Source organism: Apis florea, unplaced genomic scaffold (assembly GCF_048593485.1).
Source record: "Apis florea isolate Af1SG1 unplaced genomic scaffold, ASM4859348v1 contig_37_pilon, whole genome shotgun sequence".
Lineage (NCBI taxonomy): Eukaryota > Metazoa > Arthropoda > Insecta > Hymenoptera > Apidae > Apis > Apis florea.
Genome location: NW_028256861.1, coordinates 2,192,312 through 2,213,165, shown reverse-complemented (window position 1 = coordinate 2,213,165; position 20,854 = coordinate 2,192,312). Strand labels below are relative to the sequence as shown.

Sequence of the window (20,854 nt, the reverse complement as noted above, 5' to 3'; positions counted from 1 at the left end):
CGAAACATTATTAATCTCTGAATATATTAATTAATATAGAATAAAACAGTGATAGAATAGTAATAATTAAAATTATGTCAATTAATCGTTGAATGAGTGACTGTTAACTATATTCTTAATATTCTATCATTTTCTTCAATGTCCTTCCAGTATATCCAAAAATTGAAATTTTATTTCTTTGAAGGAAAAATAAATTAAACCTGATTCTAAATCAGGTTTAAAAAACATATATTATTCTGAAAAATTAAACATTGACTATTATACATTTTAATTTTAATTGTTTAAGAATTTAAGAAAAAAGTAAATTAGTTTGGTTCTTGAATGATTCATATATTAAAAAAACAAAAAGAAAATTTAGATAAGAATTATAGGTTTCAATTATGGAATTGAAAATTTAATGACTAGAACGATTGATGCCAGATTAAATAAGAAACAATAATAAATTCATTTCATCTGTTTCAGGTTTATGGGGGTTTGCGTCCACGAGGGACAACTTCATGCCCTGACAGAATATATAAACGGTGGCAGTTTAGAGCAATTGATCATGTCTAGGCACACGCCTTTGCCCCATCTAATCAGGATGAATCTAGCGAAAGACGTAGCACGTGGCATGACCTATCTTCACAGCCGTGGACTCTTCCATCGAGATCTCACGTCCAAGAACGTTTTGATCAAGAAGGACGAGAACACTTTTGAAATGACCGCCGTGGTTGGAGATTTCGGGTTGGCTGCAAAAATTCCAGATCCAAGCTCTGGATACAGGTTGAGCACAGTAGGCAGTCCGTATTGGATGTCGCCCGAGTGTCTGAAGGGTCAATGGTACGATCATAGATCAGATGTTTTCTCGTTCGGCATAGTAGTTTGTGAGCTTATCGGCCGTGTGCCCGCCGATCCGGATGTTCTACCACGGTCGGATAATTTTGGCCTCGATTACCTAGCCGTGGCAGAGATCTGTGCAGCAGCTGATCCGCCGCCAGCCTTCCTACAGCTCGCCTTCAATTGTTGTACTGTGAGTAAAATGGAATGTTTATTCAATCTTTGTCGAAATTTATATATATATATTGAGAACTCTTCTTTTAAATAATTAAAATTTTCATAATAATACTTATGTCGTTTATATAATACATGTATTTATTTATATAAGATATTACTATGTATTTATGGGATTCATCTTTGGAAAATTAATTTTGGTTACATATATATGAATTATATTGGAAGTTATGCAAGTTCATATAAGTCATCAAGTTGTACATGATAGGTTAAATTATTATACGAGAAATATATTTATTAAGTTATAAACAATTGAAGTTTGCGAGTTATTCATTTTTTATCACGTGAATTTCATGAATTTCCAGGTATTCGATATTTTGTTTATGATTAAAATCAAAATTGTGAAATACTTTCTGATATCAGTATAAAATTATGATGTATATTATAACGTTAGTATCATCGATTACCCACGTATGGTGCTGCAATCACTTTCGATCTGAAATATCGATTATTATAATCTTTGCCTTCTTGTTTCAATTTTTTTTCTAAAAATTTTATTCAACTAATTTTTTATTATAAATACTTACTTTTACTTTTGTTGAATAAATGTAGTTTATAAAAAAAATATACTGATGTAATAATATATATATTTTTTAATATTTAATATTTAGAGATTCAAAAATATTATGGAAATTGCAAAATGCATTATAATTCTGTTCCAATATTTATATTTTATATCACACGTATTATACATTTTATTTAATTAATTATTAATTTAACAAATGTAATGAACAAACTGCTAAGAATAAATCACTCACGCGATCTGCAAATTATATAAAACTAATTTGACACAAAATGTGTTATGTTACATGAATTAAATGAATTAAATATTCATTTATCTGATACAAATTTAAATAATTCAATAAATAATTTTGCATATGAATTTTTATGTTTTTTTTTATCTCTATAATTATTTATATAAAAGAATTCCATGAATATATTAATATTTTATAATAAGAGTTCATCGATGATATTTCATTCAATTAATAAAAGTTCATGTTCATATAATGGGATTTTGTAAAACATTTTTTTTAAAATACATAATAATATTATATATTTAATTCTATATTTTAATTCTTAAATATTCGGATAATCGAAATTTCTTAAATGATGACATTCTATTCATTTCTCATATATAACTGTCAGAAATATGTTAGTTTGCACACATTATTTAACCAATATTATTTCACACGGATTATAAAACACTTTATAATATCAACTTCTCATCTCGATATGTATACAGAGTGTATTCTTGACCACAAAACATTGCCTTACGTTGCTTTCAGTATGAACCAAAATCAAGACCAACTTTCCCAGAAATTACCTCCAGCTTGGAGACTATGATCACCAATTATGAGGAATCTAAAAACAACATAGGCAAGCGTCAATCTGTGGATCCTAATCTCATGTCCAGCATGGACGAAATTACGAGAGAAGGACGTTCCACTAAACGTAAGACTGCTCGTCTGCGGAGCCAATCAGCTGATGCAAAAGGTTGCGACAATGCGACACCTTCGGACAAAGCGAGATGTCACTCTGCAAGGAGGGTAGCGGAGTTGGCAAGCAGAAGGGATCCACATTACAGACCTATGACGGCGAATCCGTTCCACGCGTTGGGCGGTGTGAAGAAAATTCTCGGTGACTTGTTCTCTAGTTGTCTGGAACTTCCATCTCTGGAAGATGTCAGACCAAGCGTCACCGATGCTATCACCAAATTCAAACCTGCGCAGAATGATAGTATCGCGAAGATCTTGGACAGAAAGAAACCTAATTCGGAACCTAGCAGTCCTACTGCCAGGAAAAAATGGGAAAGAAAGGTATCGATATGTTCCATTTGATTCTGTTCCTTATTTCAGGATTCTTTTTTTTTTTTTTTTTTTTTTTTTTTACGTTTAATTGTGATTTGAATACTAAAAGCCAGTATATATAATATATTCTATATAGTAAGTCATAATCTGTCTTAAAGAAAAATGGATTTGTGTGAAGAGTTGGAACAATAGCAAAATTCAATGATGGAAGAAGCAATTTTTAAAATCTGCAAAAGGACATAAATCAAACAATAACTGCAATCAATTATTCATATATTGAAAAAATGGTATTTGGCCAATTTATTTATGATCTAAGATATTAAGACGATAAAGAGGTTAGAATTTAAGATTTAGGATCTTTTAAACTAGCTTACTTTTTGATTACAATTAATCAGAAATGAATTCTAAATTTTAAATCTTAATTTTTAATAACTAATTTATAAATAAATTTTAAAGAGATTTAAAATGTAATACTATTTGAAATAATACTATTTCTGCTTTCTAAATTTAGCTCGTAAGAAATTTGTTCTTATGACTAATCTAAATCAATCATTATTATAGGCTTGTTATTTTTATACCTTTTTTACTTGTAACTATTATGTGGTCAGTTCAATCAGTTAAAAAGAAATCTTAAGTTCTAGATCTTAAATCTTAATAGCCAATTTGCAATAGATCTGAAAAAGATCTTAAATTCTAAGTTTAAAGTCCTGATATTGTTTTTGATCCTAATTCCAATTCTAAGTCCTAGAACATAAATTGTAAGGAGTTGGTCAACTGCGATCTTTTCAGACTAAAAACTTAAGCCAATAAGAAAGCTACCATATTCTCAGTTTTTGGATCCACATGATTGCAGTTGTTTGATGAAAAAAAGGTTAGTTAATCATGAAGACAAGCATTAAAAAATTTCAAACCTTCATGAGTAACTTTATAATAATATAAAATTAATAAGAAACAAATAATGTATTCTTTTGAAGATTTGAAAAACTTCTTCTCTCATTTTCCTTTTCTTTACAACCTAAGATTTACAACTATGATCTCTACTTTAATTGAAATGATAAAATTAATCTTAATTTACTTAATTAAATTAATAATTAGACGTATTTAGCTCCAATTTATTAGTAAATTAAAAATTCCATTTTCCATACGTCTAATTATATCTAAAACAATTTTTCAGGTGGCCACGAAGGTAGGCGCAGCCAGCTTGTTCATGCATCCGCTTTTCCGGGACGGATGGGAGCCAAGAAGGCGCGGCAGCTGCGAATCAGGTTTCTGGAGCTGCGTAGGTGAAGATCTTAGTCCAGAGCCACCAAACCGTCGTCATACCTCCACTCTAAGCAGTTCTGCTGCGAGCAGTCTTTTCTTATTAGATGATCATCGAACCAGTTCCATTTACACTGACTCCTCCGAGGACATAGCCAGCCTAGGTGGTGGTGATTCCTGTTGGGAGGACAGATTAAGCGGCATAGGGTCTTCCAGTAAAACAATCTCCAAGATAGTCGAATATTTTGAGAAAAAACAAGCTGGTAGCTTGCGTTTAACCGATTATGATGCCGGCTCCAGCAGATTAACCTTGCTTAAGGCCAGCTTGGAGGGTCCTGTACCACTGTGCAACATCTCAGCTGCGCAGAGATTGGTCGTTTGCGAGGGTGCTGTGCGCAGCAAACTATCCTTGTTTGACAAAAAGTGATACACGTCAGTTGCACGTCGTAGAATTCGTTCCTTAGGGTTTCTTGGTTCTCTCTGCCGATATCTGTGGACCGTATGAAACACAGGTGTCTATAAGAAGAAGCGCTTCGACGATTGTGAAATTGTTGAAGAGTGGCGGCTCATATCGATGCGACGAAAATATTGGAGAAAAGTAACGATCAGAGGAGGAAGTAAGAGATCTAACGATCGGGTCGCATGCGAAAGAAAAGTAAGGGGAATCGGATGAAATGATTATATTTCCATTGGACTTTGAAATGGTTTAAAGGGGTTTGAACAGGGTCAGTATTAACTACTTAAATTCGAGTTATCCGGTTTTTCAAGTCCAATGGAAATACAATCAATTATTGAAGTTCAGCGGACGCTTCTCTAAAAAAAATCTAGTAACCCGACTGTGATCTTTTTTGATAATCTACATACATTATTGATGTCCTTACACGACTATTGTTTGAAGCTGTCTGCGCGAGTTCCTCTTTTCGCGTGCGACCATCGTTCGAGCGTTTTTCTTCGCTAGTGCACTTTTAAAAAAAATATCTTTATACTCGATCCGATAGCCGATCAATTTTAAAAAATGATTCTTTCACTTTTAGACGTCAATAGTTCTTTGCACGAAAATGGAACGTTTCTTGCGTTTTGTAATTCAAAATATTTAAGAATTTTAAAACTACTTCATATTTTTCCCTATAGGACATACTATATTTAGAAAAGAGAGAGGAGAGGTGAAACGAAAAAAGTTTTAGAGCGATCGAGAAGAAAGCAATACACGTTTCATTTTTGAGACTGCGGCATTCGATTGCCAGTAGAAATCGCTGCTCATGTTCTTACCTTTTTGCAGTGCCTCGCAGTTCCTAGTTAGCCACCTCCGTCCTTATCCACGTCAACCGACTTTTTATCGAATTTTATTAAATGGCGATCATAGAAAATTGAATTTCCCATTGTATTTGTGTCTATGCTCGAAAAAAAAAAAAAAAGAAAAAACAATTTTTTGATTTTACATTGTAAAGCAATTTTACATTGTAATCAATTTCTAACTCAGTTCTCTCCTCTTACTTGGTTTGTACCGCGTTACTTTTCGAAGACGCCGATATTCGAAGTTGACATTGTTCAGCCGCGTTGCTCTTGCATTAAGAACAAGGATGTTGAGGTAAACATGGAAAACTATGGCGATATGCAATAAAAGGCGGTACATTTTTAAAATTTTTTTTTTTTTAAAGTAGAAAGGAAAAATGAAACGTTTAATTTAAAAAATTTTTTTAAATTAAAGACGAGCTGAAACTTAATTTTTATGATTTTTATGAAATTTATGAAGATTGAATTCGAATCTTATGAAATTCAAAATATATATATATATTTTTTTTTTTAGAAATTAAAATTTTAATTTCTGAATCTTAATTTCTAAAATTTTTTGAATTTGTAAAAAATTATTTTTATTCTTTACTTTTTATTTATTTATTTTTTTTTTTTTTTGTTTGTAAGTTATTGTAATAGATTGTACCAATTAAAACAAATATGAAGTTTAAACTTTTTGACTTTTAAAAAATTTTGAAATTTTATGTATCCATTCCTACGTAACATTGTTTTACATAATGGCTGTAAAAAGTACGTACATTTATTTTCCAATTAAATCTTTTTATCAGGTTTTATATTTCATCTTCATAATATTAAATTTTTATAATTATATAAAGATATTATTAAATGATAAGGAATTTTTGCAATTAAATATACTGTACGTAAATGAAATTTAAATAAAATAAATATAGTATATTTGGATCTAGTAGTATAAGTAGTATAAATTTTATACTAAATATAATAAAATGTGCAAATACTTTTTATAGCCATTTTATAGAAATAGAATAGTTGATGATTTATGTTTTATGTTTTTTGTTATTATTCTTGTGCCGTCTTTTCTTTGTACAATATCGCGTAAGTTAGTTAGAAATTAGAAAGAATTCATCAGGGCCTATACCGTGCTTATACAAGTTTTTAATTAATTACACTTTCGATCGAGCGAAAGATTCTTCCCCAACGCGCAGCTAATAGTTGCGTGTAATAGATTTAATAAGGATACAAAACAATACACATAGTATATTTTGTTGAAAGAGATACACCGTGTCCTGAATATTTTTGTTGATATAGAAAAAAAGAAAAAAAAAAATTGGAACGGTGGTCTACACACGCGCGCATGCGCGCGTATACCACACACCACACATTACACATCACACACACACACACACACACACAGAGTGTGCAAAAGAAGAGAGCGAGCGCAAATGAGAGAGAGAGAGAGAGAGAGAGAAAGAGAGCAAATGAAACTGATCTAGTCAGTGTATTATCGTGGCGGCCTTATCTTTTGTATGTCGTAGCGTTAATAACTTAAGTGTTCCAAAAAATATGGATAAAGCGTTGAATAATAGAACAAAAGTGAATACTTCATAACTTCTGTTTGAAAAATTTATTATACAGTTAGTCACAAAAATCTTAAATTAATTTCAGATGTAAAAAGATAACAAATTTCATCTCAAGTGAAATTTAGTTAATAAGTTGTGTTATTAAAAGTAATAATAATCTTATTTTATTGAAACTTTGATTTACATATAAAACATTGAAGAAGATCAATTCTTAAGTTTTTTTTTTTTTTTTTTTTTTTTACTTTTTAAATTTAATTATTATTACAGAAAGAAAGAGAACAAAATTAAATATATGAAATATTCATTCCTTGTCATATTTTCATTGTCATATTCAAGTATTTCAAAGAAAAGTGAAATTGTATTCGAAGAATGAAAAAATGATGGAAATGTGAGAAAGATAAAAATTTTTGCATTTTTTTTTTTTTTATTAAAATTAAATGAATTTTCTTTTGTATAAAGATTTTTGTGACTGATTGTAATTATAATCATTAATAAAACGCGAACGAGCGAACCATTGGAAATATTGTTTCATTGATTGTTTGTCGGGGAAGACAATTGAATGAGTGAATAAGTGAATAAGAATGGTTGAATATTTAGTTAGCGTAAGAAATCATGCGTGCATATCTCTTGTTTGCCTCCTCGAATTTGTAACTTTGTCGATGAAATATTTAGTTGTGTAATTGAAGTTTGTAGATTCAGAACTTAGCAAGGCAGAGAAATGAATTCAAGGTGGCATGCAAGGAATATTATTTTGCCTTTCTTCGGTTAAAATTTTCTATTTTGAATTTCTGAAAGTTCATTTTCAATATATTGAAATTCTATGCTGCTTTTCTATCTATATAAAAAAATTTTCTTCAATATTAAAATTGTAATATCGGAATTTAAGTCGATAACTATTCAATTCAATTTTAAAGAAACGCATTAAGAGTTAAGGTTAGGAAGTTTTATGAGGTTAGAAACTCTACCAGATAGATATCTAAAAACAGATCTAATTTATTTTTCCTAACAATAACATATCACAAAGAAAATAACAAAAAGTTTAACTTTTTTGCATATATTACAATTTGAAATATTAAATAGAATATTTTAATTAAAGAAAGCAATATTCTCTTTTACGCAAATACGGTATCCTTATAAAACTTTCAATAAGTATCAAATACGTTTTCTATATATTCTGAATTCTTTTTTCAATTTTTTTATTCGTCATAAATTATCTTCGATTCTATTGAAATTTGTTTTTTTTTTTTTTTTTTTTAAAGAATACTGCGTATGGGTATCGAAGAACGTAGATTTATTTGGGATTAGCTATTTCGCGCATCAACCGCGAAAAAAATCGTTTCGTCGCCCTAGTTGCGGGACGAGTCGAACCAAATTTCTATTAGGATAATAATAATAGGCAACTATACCTTTTTACTTGTCAGAGTTCGTTCACGGGTTCTATTTGATAAGACTGCGTGTTTGTTAAATATGTATGTAAGTAGTAAGTTGTCGATAAGTTCGCAGTCCCTCCTTCTTTGCCTAACGGAGTGCACTGTCAAAGCCAAGATGATTTTTTTTTTTTTTTCGTTTCTCTGTCGAGCCGATACGAAAATAACGTAAATACACGTTACATTGCATGATGCTTTTCATTTTCATGAGCCATTCTCTTTAATTAAAATATTTTATCTGTTACATAATTATTATTATTTTTCGTTTTTCAATTATAATAATATAATATTTATATTGTGTATAGATGTTATATTGACGATATATAAGATATTTTGAAATATTTAATTTCAACTTTTAACTTATTAATTTTATTTTAGAAATTTGTATCTTCTGTGTAATTACAATGAAACGTGATGGTTTCGTTGGAGAAATTAACAATTTTATAGCTCGAATTTCGATTAGAATAATTTTGACAATATTTTTAAGTTTATAAAAACTTATAAACTTTAAAATATAACTTTTTTTTTCACATGACGAATATATCTTTGTCATAATAAAAAATTGTCAAAAATTTCTTCATAACTTCACCCATTAATAGTCTATGCTTTTTTTAAATTTATTTTTTTCTAATAAGGATTCAGCAAAGAAAATGATAGAAATTTAGATTTTTGATTTATCTTTCAAAATGCTAGATAAAAAATTTTTGATTAAGAAGAATAGCGCATGTATCATCGATCGGCGTGCAAAATCCTTTTTCAACGTTTTAAGTCTTCCCACTTGTCAATGAAACAAAAAAAAATACGTACCTGTTGTTTTTGTATCGAATCGATTTTTATAGAACGATGCGTTCAATTTCGACGCGTCAATCGGTACCTGAAGAAAACGTAGAAGCAAGGACTGCGAATGGGTTATTTTTAAAATAGTCGCGGACATATCAGGAGTGGGCATATCCTGAAAATTGGTTGCTCGTGAAAAATGGAGTTTAGAAAAGAAAGAAAAAAAGAAAAAAAAAGGAAGATGTCTGCTGCGTGTGTGTATGCATACATATGAGAGAGAGAGAGAGAGAGAGAGAGAGAGAGGGAGAGAAGCAGATAATGTAAAAGTGTGAAAGGAAACGAGTAAAAGTAATATGAATCGGGATTCGTAAAACCGAGAGGCGCATTTTTCTTCTTAAAGATGATTATTTATTTTAAGTAAAAACAGGTATATTATAGATACACATAGAAGTCCACTTAAAAATCATCTCTTCCATACTTTTTTGACTATAGTCCACGTGGACCATACGATCGTGAACGATGTGGTTCATGTAGACAGCTAGCTGTACATATTATTACGAGAAGAAGAAAATTAATAATACTATTTCATCGAAAGTCGTTTCGCAATTTCAAAGAGGGAATAATTATCGGGTCATTATATACAAAGTGGGGATTTTTCGCTCTTATGATCGTCTGTTTGACGTATATAAATAAAAAACTTTGATGGGGGATAAAAATACAGATGACGATGATAATAAAAATTCTAACAACTAAGAATTAATAATAACGAATGTGAAGATAAAAAAAAAAACAGATTTCAGCGAAGCTATATATATATATATATATATATTATATTATATATATTGTAAAAAAATTCCTATATACAAAAATAAAGTTAAGGCTCCAATTTTTACCAAAATAACAATTTTTAAAGCGTTTTTTGTAAAGCCATTAATTTCCAACGAACGACATTATCATGTTACACGACATTAATTTCACGAAAAAGACCGGTCTATAATAAATCTTGATACTGCTAGGTATTATGTATCATATTAAGATTAAATTTATACCAATCTATATCAATGTTGTATTATTGTAATTTCTTTATCTTTATTATATTATTATATTTTATGTATTTATTTTAACTTTTGATCTTATCTTTCTTTTTCTTTTTATATTTAGGAAAATACAAAAAAAAAAAAAAAAACTCAAAACTCTGATTAAATCATGTATTAAATTATTATTCATATCATTATTAAACTTTATAAGTTTTAATACTTTTAATACTTATTTTATTCTCTCTTATTTTGTGTTTAACAAAATATAAAGGAAATTCATCGATATTAAATTTTAATATTAGTATTGTATAAGTATAAAATTTAAAACTTACGAACTTATGATTTATTATAGACTGGTCTTAACAACTAATCAACATTTACAAATAATGGGAAAAAAAATCATTAACAAATTGGAAATTTGTTTTAAATGGAAAAATTATTCCAATGATAATTCCATAATTTAAAAACATAAGTTTCCAATTATTCGCTGTAACGTTTTTTTTTTTTTTTTTTTTTTATGAAAAGTGAGGCCTTCTTAAGTCTTCAGGAATAAAATGTATGTATCTAGGATTCTAGAATCCTGGTAAACGTAACAATTAATCAATCTCTACAAACAACGAAAGAAGTCAATAAGAAAACTTTCAACAACAGTTCCACAAATTCTGTTCCACAAATTCTCAAAAAATATAAACTTCCATTTCTCTTCAACGTTTCCTCTCCATAGGAAAATGAGGCCTTTTCAAATCTTCTTCAGGAATCAAAGGTATATATCTAGTTCTAGGATCTTTGTTCTTCTCATATGCATAAGGGAAGACCATAGTTCTTCTCGTCAAATTTCCAACTTTACTATTTCTCGTATTCTTAGGCCTAGGAATCTTCTGAATATGAGAATAAGGTGAATGCGAGGAGGTACTCGAAGAATTAGTTTCCGAGATGTCATTCGAGCTCGTTGACGATAATTCCTTCACGTCAGGATCAGTCAGAGGTATATATTTCCTCTCATCTTTAGTGACAGCCTCAGAATTATTTCTAAACTCCTTTACGGTTGCAGCTTCCATCTGACTAAATTCAATCTGTTTGTCGGTGACTACATGGGTCGAACTAATCTCGTTAGAAACATTATTCGAAGATTCACTACTAATCTGAATTTCGTTTTTGACAGTAATAGGTACCCAATCGTCTATCTTTGATCTCAAACTACTGTTTTCAGTTTGCGTGGACCAATTATATCTCTCGCGTTCCCAATTCAGAGATCTAGAAACGTTCAAATCCTTTCTAGACGTAGATGGACTGCCCAATGTGAATGGTTCTATGGGTACCCATTCGTTACTTTCCATAGCAGTACTTGAATTCACATCTTTCTCCGGATAAATCACTTCTACAACCGCAGGTATTACCTGTGTAATATCAGAATGACTCTTAGTTTTCATTTCTTCCTTAAAGCCAGTTTCATTATTTCCACTCGTTTGATTATCTTGATTATGTTTTGTTGAAATGTTCTGTTGACCATTATTCATACTCAATTCACCAGATCCTTTATAATTCTCCGTGGCGATCTCGCCCAAAGGTGGAAAGTACTTGGGTTCCTCGTACCTGGATCCACTCACGAAACTAGGCGTATATTGAGAAATCAAAGGAAGAAGAGTTTGCCTGGCGTATCTTTCAGCCTGTGCCAATATACCAGCCAACCTCTCAGGCAAGAATTGTACAGTAAAGCCTCTAGAAGTTGATAAAGTCTCCTGTTGCATTTCGTCCTGCTTGTGCACTTCATTTCTGGTATTCTGCCTCGCAGAACGTGGCCTCAGAATAGGTTCAGTTATTTCTGGGAATTTCAAAGACCTTCCTGTTTCCTTTTTGTCCACTTGCAACACTGGTTCTCGAATCTCTGGAAGAAACTCTGTGGATGGTTCCACAGAGGGATGGGGAGATGAAGTCTTGGTGAACAAGTTGGAGCTAGAGAAACCTCTGCCTTTTTCAGAATCAGAATTTTCCAAGGAATTCGAATCACCATCGCTAGATATGTCTATTATGTTCCAAGGATTGTTGCTACGACGATTGCCTAGATCCTCGAAGTTGTTGGACTTGAAGTTCTCTTTACTTTCGATTATCCGTAGATTTTGATCCTTGGTAAAGGGACCGACACCTTTTGATGAAGATAAAGATGCTGTGGTTCTTTCTTTGGACAATGTTTCTATCGAGTAACTGTCTTTTTGCTCGTAATTTTGCTCTTTCGTGAATGGACCTATGCCACCACCTTGCTTGTCTTGCACTATACGTTCTAAATTTGGTGAAGTTGAATTATCTGATTCACTGGGAACATTGCATTCGCCAGAGAATAAGGGAAGATAGACAGGTTTGCCGGATTCTAAGCTCAAACCTTTCCTGCAGACGGAAAGAGTTTTCCCGAAGCTGTCGATTATAGCCAATTTGTCGATGCTCCAGGACACCAAACCTGACGAGATCCAACCACTATATGCTGTGTATTTGATCTGTAATGTATAAAGAAAAAGGATAAGAATATTTCTTTTATATTTGCTCTTTTGGATTCTTAAAAATTAATTCTTAAAAATTAGTTTTGTTACATTATCCAATCTTATCTTATTTTATATAATCATGTAGAACTTATTTACTAATTAATAAAATTATCGTTTTGTGATGTACTTGATTTAAGCCATAAAATTATTGAAACAATCAGAAAATACAAGATCAAATCTTTGCCATTTTGCTGAAAATATGAAAATGAATGACGAATATCTAAAAAAAAAAAAAGATATATTCTCAGTCTTTGGTTTGAAACTCTCAGTTTTTTAAAGAGAGAGAATAACAACTTGTTCAAATCAATTATATTTAATAGAGTAAATAATAATAAGAGATATAGTAACGTTTGAATAGCAAAAATCGAATGTATGAACTAATCATAAATGAAATATTATGAACGTAGTCATCTAATGGTAATTATAGCAATTACTGATATCAGTTCTAATATAATGTAAGTTATAATATTGAAAACAAAATATGAAATATTTAAAAAATACTTTTAGGATCACTATTGAGAATGAAGTTTGTATCTTTATTATTATATTAAAATTAAAATCTAATGTTAATTCATTATCAAAAAATGTTAAATCTTTTTAAAGCTTTTTAAAACTGTTGATTTAAAATATAATCAGATAAAAAGAAGTCTATTATATGATAATGTATGGAACTGCATTCAGAAAGAACATATATATCAGATTATACATTATTACATCTTATAATATTACTACAAATTTGATCTTTAAAATCTATGACTGTGAAACTTTCTTTACATTATTATTATTATAGATAGAAATGTTTGAAAAATTATACAATGTATTACAAGAAATAGTAAGCTCAAAAATCAAAGCTTTAGAGAATCCAATAATGTCTTGGATCAAACACTGCCATAGCTTACCTCAATAGCTTCCACATCAAAGATTGCAGGATGTGGGACGACAATCTTCTGAAGCACAGATCCAACCATAAGTTCTTCATCCTTCTTGGTCATCGCGAACGTGTCATTGAAAGATCCATCTCCAACCAAGGTCACTTGCAATTTTCCATAACTCCTAGTAGGTCTTTCGCTGTGACTGTTGTACACCTTTACCTGATACTGGTGAGCACAAAATGGTTCCTCGTCTCTGGTTACCAGATAAAGTTGACCTCTAGCAGGTGACTCGTTACTGTAATAGCCCATGTCGCCGCAGGGTTTGCCATTGCCATTCGCTCCGCAAGGGAAACACTCGCCTCGAAGAAGACCATCGTACCCGTTGTCGCAAGGAAACGCTGGAAACCGACACTTGGGGCTGACGGAATCGGTGAATAATTTATAGGCTCGTCGATGGTTGCACAAGGATCTACCTTCGACTGCGCTTGCTGCAATATGAACGTTGAATTTAATGAACGATAAGAGTGTATTAAAAGTTGGATTGATGAGAGATCTTGTGTTTAATTATAATTTTTATTCTTTATCAACAGATGATGAAAACGTCCATTGAATGTTAATTGGATGAACGAGAGAATTCTTTATGTTTTGAATTGAATTTTGTATTATATTATTTATAAAATTTTTTATATTGTATTAATAGTAATATATTAATCAAAAGATTCTGAGATATCCATGATGTGAAAATAAAATATCTCTATTCACAAAAAATAACGTTATAATTTAAAATTATATCACTATTCATAATAATAATGCTACAGCTTGGAATTATCCATCACTACTGATGGATAATTTTATATAATTGGGATGACATGCAAAGATTGATGCAACAATATCTTCATTATAATAATTGAGATGACGATTCCTATCATTTACTCGTGGATCAGCAACAAAATTTTGGTGTCACGAAACTGGTCAGGACTTTTATGAACTTTTTCAAACTATCTTTAGGCGATATTTCACAATATAGGCAGTGTGACCCACTTTCTTAAGGACAAAGAATTCGATCCATGTTGCGGAGAAGGTAACACTATCCTGAACGATGGATGAAAAAGATCATAGAGCACTTTCTAATCTTTGATTTATTATTACTTCTCATTAAATTTTATCGATCACTTGTAATAGAAACAAATTGGCGGACAAAGAGTTTTAAAATTTGTATTTTCGTTTTCTTCCAGAATGAAAAATTGAATTTGATCCTATATATTGACACATTGAATGCAATCATATATTTAATACAATTTACAAATTCACTATTGAATTGGTTTTATACCATTTTAAAAAGGATATATAACAATTAATTTGCAACAAAATATAAAATAAATTATAAAGTATAAAAAACAATTTATAATGTATAAATGTATTCCAAAAAAAAAAAGTTTTTCTATAATAAAAAGTATATAATAAAAGTAAATAATGCATAAAAGAAAAATTTATGTGTCTTATGTGGGAAAAAAAAAAGAAATAAAAAAAAATATTTTATTAAAATTGAAAAATAAAACATATAATTATGAATAAAATGTATTTGATTTTTTAAAATAATTTCTCTTATTTAAATACAAATTCTAAATAATATTTCATTGATTTATGTCCATTGTTATTTATATATATATATTTCTTGTAAATTTTGTTATTTATCAGTAGTTATTTTCATTATAATTCATTATAACATTATTGTATATTCTGTCATAAGTAATGATTATATGATTTAGGAAATACTTACACCAAATAATGTCAGAAACGGCGCCAAGAAATAGATTCGAGCATCCAGTTTGCATTCTGCCGCCATTAGGATAGAAATCTACATCACCCATAGGCTGCCAAGAACCCAAACCACCGAGCAACAGTTGTTCACCGTTGCTGTGTATAACGTCAACGAAATTCGCATCTGTTTTATCGAGTCTAGCTCTTGGATCCTGGGATTCGAATAACGGCCCTGCTGGATCTAACCCTGCGAATATTGAAACTTATAAACTCTTTGAACGTTGACTATAACACATTATAACAAATTTAAAAATTATACCATTGATCAAGTCCAAAATCAATATATATTTATATAAAGTTTTATATAAATGTCAAATAATCTTAATTGATATAAAATTAATAAATTTAAAAAGAAGAATTCTATAACTTACAAACTATGACTTTAATTATATAAGTAAAACTACTAATAATCATTAGTTGTAAATTATCATACCTAAAGATTCAGCAAAGAGCTACAAGCATAAAATTAAGCAAGCACTTTCACATTTGCTTTGAAAAATACTGCTTTGAATAAATTTTTCATGGCCTAACCTTTTCTTTTGTATTTTTTTATTATCTGAAATTATATTTCAACATTCATATTTGCCATTCATTTTGTGACAAAATAAAAAAAAAAAAAAAATTAAACTAAAATCTATCTATTGAAATTTTCTTTTAAATTTTAAATTAAAGGGATTAATCGATATTTACAAAATTTCAAAATTATACAAAAATCTTTCCATTCTAAATAATCAAAATAAATAAAACAAGCGAAAGCTCAAGATCTCTAAGTGTTTAAATGAAAAATAATAATAAAAAAATTAGAAGAATAAAGAAAATACGATCAATCTTGATCAAGAAAAAATCAAATATTTGCCATAAATATTTTTGCAAAGATCCTCGTTGCAGTTTCTGGTGAACGGTTATTCCGTTTAAATATCGATCAAAGGATTGCACAACTTTTCGTGGTTCACTTTCTCGTTTTCCAACATGGATATTCTTTCTTACGATTTTCATTTAAATAATGAATGAATCGTTAAGGCAACTTATAAGGCAACACACGGGATAATATATCCCGATTAACCCAATTTATTGCAATCATGTATACAGATATGTGGTAAGAACGTTTTCTGAAATCAAGTAAACTTCGTTCAAGGTGGACAGGTGTGAGAGAATGTGAGGAAAAAGTTTAATCGATTCAGAGATTAAACGAGAAAATTGCAAATTGGAAACTCGGCAACAAAGCTGGGACTGTTTTCCTCGAAAAATTTTATACTCGAAACACGAGTATCTATCTTTATGCAAAAAAAAATCACTTATCCGCAATTACGAAACAACTTATTTCTTTATATAATTTTGGCGAAAGTAATCAGTGACATTGATGCACAGCGTTCAATGTTTCATTCTGAATGTTATTTCACGAACGAATTATTATTTTCTTCATTTTTCGCTTCGAGTGGAAGTATCACGGGAGTGCATATTGCATAACTGTATTTTTTTTTCGAGAAAGAAACGCTTATCAACGGGTTGTTAAATAATTATGTTTACGCAATTGTGATCGATACCTGTGATCCTGGATACGTTGCCCAATTCGGCTCCAGCGAATCCGGCAACATGAGCGCCGAGGCTGAAACCGATCAGGTGAACCTTCTCCAAAGGCACGTTCAAGCTTCTTACTAGTTTGGCCAATTGTCGACCAACTAAACGAGTATTGGCTGCCGCCCTTACGTAATTAGGGACTGCGCTTCCTGGACCCCAGTCGACGCATACTGGAAAAAAAAGGAATGGAATTTCTTAAATTTAGAATGCTTATCTATTGTCCTTTTTTTTTTTTTTTTTTTTTTGGTAATTTTAACAAATGTCAATTTCTGAAATTCTTTGAACTTATACTGGGAAAAAAAGGAATGGAATTTCCTAAATTTAGAATGCTTATTTATTGTCCTTTTTAGTAAGGAATATTTATAATTTTAACAAATGTCAATTTCTGAAATTCTTTGAACTTATACTGGGAAAAAAAGGAATGGAATTTCCTAAATTTAGAATGTTTATCTATTTGTCCTTTTTGATAAGGAATATTTATAATTTTAACAAATGTCAATTTCTGAAATTCTTTGAACTTATACTGGGAAAAAAAGGAATGGAATTTCTTAAATTTAGAATGTTTATCTATTTGTCCTTTTTGATAAGGAATATTTATAATTTTAACAAATGTCAATTTCTGAAATTCTTTGAACTTATACTGGGAAAAAAAGGAATGGAATTTCCTAAATTTAGAATGTTTATCTATTTGTCCTTTTTGATAAGGAATATTTATAATTTCAATAAATGTCAATTTCTGAAATTCTTTGAACTTATACTGGGAAAAAAAGGAATGGAATTTCTTAAATTTAGAATGCTTATCTATTTGTCCTTTTTGATAAGGAATATTTATAATTTTAACAAATGTCAATTTCTGAAATTCTTTGAACTTATACTGGGAAAAAAAGGAATGGAATTTCCTAAATTTAAAATGTTTATCTATTTGTCCTTTTTGGTAAGGAATATTTATAATTTTAACAAATGTCAATTTCTAAAATTCTTCAAACTCCTTGATTTTTAACATTTTTATTTTAATTGTCAAAATATACGTGATTGTTTATTTTTTAGCTGAAATTAAAAATGTAATTTATTTCCTAACAAGAATCTCTCAAATGTATTTAAAAATTTCAATTATACATTTCAAAGATATTAGATGAAATACTTTATGCAAATGTAATGTAAATTATTTATTAACTTTTGAAAAAATTTATTTATCGTTTTCTTTTATCCGGAGTGAGACTAAATATTACATATATTCTATAAGTAATGAAATATGGAATTAATTGGAATATTTTGAAGGCCACTTATCTGTATTTAAAGATTGGAATTCGAGAAAAAATCTAGAAGAATCAATAATCTTTTCTTTTTTTGTAGAATTTAAAACTGTTGATTGGCTATAATTTATCCAAATTTCAAAATTTCGAGTCATCTTTAACGAAGATCAAAGTGCTAAGAATAAAACTATTTTCTCGAGCTTCTTTTTTGACAAAAGTTCTTTGTAGAAGAAAAAAATTAAAAAAAAAAAAAAAATCATTACCTATATTACATTCGTGCACCGTCATCAGTGCAGACCTCATCTCGTAAACCCATACGTGGTCACAGCTGGACCCAAATCCGTGTACGATTACTTTGGTGGGTAAATCAGGATCTATGGCACGGTGTGCATTGTCGTTTATATCGTCGGCAGGAACCTCCATCGGGATCGACCTCGCCTTCCTGCTACCGTACACCAGGAATCTGCAAAAAATATTTCTCAATTTAAAAAGCAAATGATAATTCATCGAGTAAAATTCGTAGATTTTCAATTTGAATTTAAATATTATAATGCCTGGACAAAATGGAAAGTTATAATATAAACTAATTATTGAAGGAAGCGAATGTTTTTGAGAATCAAAACAGCTTTCTTTTTTTTCAGTCAAATGTATTTAAAAATTGAAATTTACAGGCTAGTATTATATTACTATTATTATATAAATTAACTAGATATAGACTAGAGTAAATATTGGATTTTCTTTTTTATATAACATTCTTTGATTATGGTACAAATAAATAAATAAAAATATTCTGCGAAATCTACCGTGAGTATTAGCTATCATAGTATTTTCAAATATTAGCTATACAATAAAATTAACGATTTGCTGATCCTCTATTAATTGTACTTTTCTTTATAATATGGCATCTTAAGTAAAAGTGCTGTCAAAGGTAATCAGGACATTAAGTTTTAACATCGTGTTTTATCGTGTATTAATTCTAACAAGCAAATTTGAATTTAAAAAAAGAAAAAAACTTAAAAAGGAAAGCTATATTAAAATCATTAGTAACTGGTTTATAAATAGTATGTAGTCATATAAGTATAATTCATTAATAAATATTTACATGAAGATTAATTTGATCAAAGCATATTCTCACAAAGGAAAAAAGAGAATGGTAAAAAAATGCGTGTTTTGATGAAAAACATTTTGATTGAATATTTCTTAATTGTGTAATATTTCTAATGTATCTTTGCCACATACATGCATAGACTAATTCAGAGATCAAAACATATACAGAAATTGGTATACAAAAATTTTGATTGAGATTTATTTATTAAGTTACAAGTAATTGAAGTTTGCATTTCTGTCTCTTTATCTAACACTAAACTTCAAACTGCTTATAACTATATTTATAGAAGAAAACTAGTATATCAACTTTTGTATTTATTTTAGAATCCTTCAAAAATATATCAGGAATATACATTAATGTATAAATTGTATAAATGTTGTGTTGTATAAATGTATAAATACTATATCATTTATCATGCTATTTAAGAAAAATGGAAGAATCTTTGTGAGATCAAAAAGTAAAAACTAACTTTTAATCTTTTTCTTTAATTCTTATGTAGTTACACAATAATAAAATAGTACAATTATAAATTTAATAATGTGAGTTGATAAAATAAAAGTAGTAGTGGAATGAAATGAAAGTAAATGGTATTCATAAAATATTTGCAATCTCATGCAGTTTTCAATTTTAACAAGTTATGGAATTATAAAGATAAATGATAAACAACCTTTCACTACTATTCAATAATCCAATTCAATTATCATGAACTCTAAAACAATACATATATATATGTATTAGAAAATAAAGAACATATATATATGTATTACAAGATAATTATTTATTATTTTTCTCAAATTTTCATAAAATTTTTTAGATAAATTTCTATAGATGTACGAGTTGAAAATCATTGATAAAAGTAAACGAAAATTTTCAAATCTCATTCAGTTCAGTTATTTCATACGTATCAATCAAATTGTACTTTTTTCATTGCCATGTACCTAGTGCCGACATCTTTGGGCGGAGAGGGTAACATTTCCAGATAACTGAAGGGCCCCGTGTCCTCGAAACAGCCAACATCTTCGTAGCAGACTTTCGATACCTCTCTCCTGGTCCTGTGATGCAATTTCTTGTGCAAAGTCCACTGTCTCATTGATTCGACGACCGCTCGAAATATTTCGGCATCGTTTTTCTCGTCCGCGGACTCGTCGAGAGGTGTCGGCCATTCTTGTGCAACCGCCGGATCTCCTGCAAAAGATCGTTTCGATTATTTTATTCGATTAACTTGACTTTCGAATAACTTTTTAATGTCACGAAATTATTTATTTATTTATTAGTATAGTGTATTTTAATTATGTATTTGCTTTTGTCGATTTATAGTGCAAGTGAATAATTATTAGAACAATTATTAACAAGAAATGATATAATATATGTTAACGAAAGTCTAGATATCGCATTGTGAAAATTTTCAAACAAAATATTTCTAATCCATTAAGGCCCCCAACATTGCGTCAATGTGCCAATATTTCATTTATAATTT

The 20,854-nt window shown here is 29.6% G+C and overlaps 2 protein-coding genes across 12 annotated transcripts in view; one reads left to right on the top strand and one right to left on the bottom strand.

Moving 5' to 3' along the window:
• Positions 1-10,072, top strand: part of cdi (serine/threonine kinase) — a 55,291-nt gene extending 45,219 nt beyond the window's left edge. Inside the window, exons 5-7 of one of the 2 annotated variants that reach the window (XM_086916162.1) lie at positions 463-1,009; positions 2,337-2,867; positions 4,033-10,072. In XM_086916162.1, the coding sequence (XP_086772288.1) occupies positions 463-1,009; positions 2,337-2,867; positions 4,033-4,545 (1,591 nt within the window). In that variant the 3' untranslated portion in view covers positions 4,546-10,072. Of the gene's footprint in view, positions 1-462; positions 1,010-2,336; positions 2,868-3,016; positions 3,516-4,032 lie in introns of those variants that run through there. The other variant, XM_086916163.1, reaches the window with a different exon arrangement.
• LOC100869538 (uncharacterized) overlaps positions 3,950-20,854 on the bottom strand; it is a 36,270-nt gene continuing 19,365 nt past the window's right edge. For 3 of the 10 annotated variants that reach the window (XM_086916153.1, XM_086916160.1, XM_086916161.1), the window contains exons 2-9: positions 20,316-20,562; positions 18,533-18,732; positions 16,983-17,186; positions 15,398-15,625; positions 13,645-14,105; positions 8,377-12,700; positions 5,388-5,509; positions 3,950-4,608 (exon numbers count right to left, since the gene is read on the bottom strand). In XM_086916153.1, coding sequence (XP_086772279.1) covers positions 10,916-12,700; positions 13,645-14,105; positions 15,398-15,625; positions 16,983-17,186; positions 18,533-18,732; positions 20,316-20,562 — 3,125 coding nt within the window. In that variant the 3' untranslated portion in view covers positions 3,950-4,608; positions 5,388-5,509; positions 8,377-10,915. Of the gene's footprint in view, positions 4,609-5,387; positions 5,510-5,612; positions 12,701-13,644; positions 14,106-15,397; positions 15,626-16,982; positions 17,187-18,532; positions 18,733-20,315; positions 20,563-20,854 lie in introns of all 10 variants that reach the window. The other 7 variants (XM_086916155.1, XM_086916158.1, XM_086916154.1 and 4 more) reach the window with 7 other exon arrangements.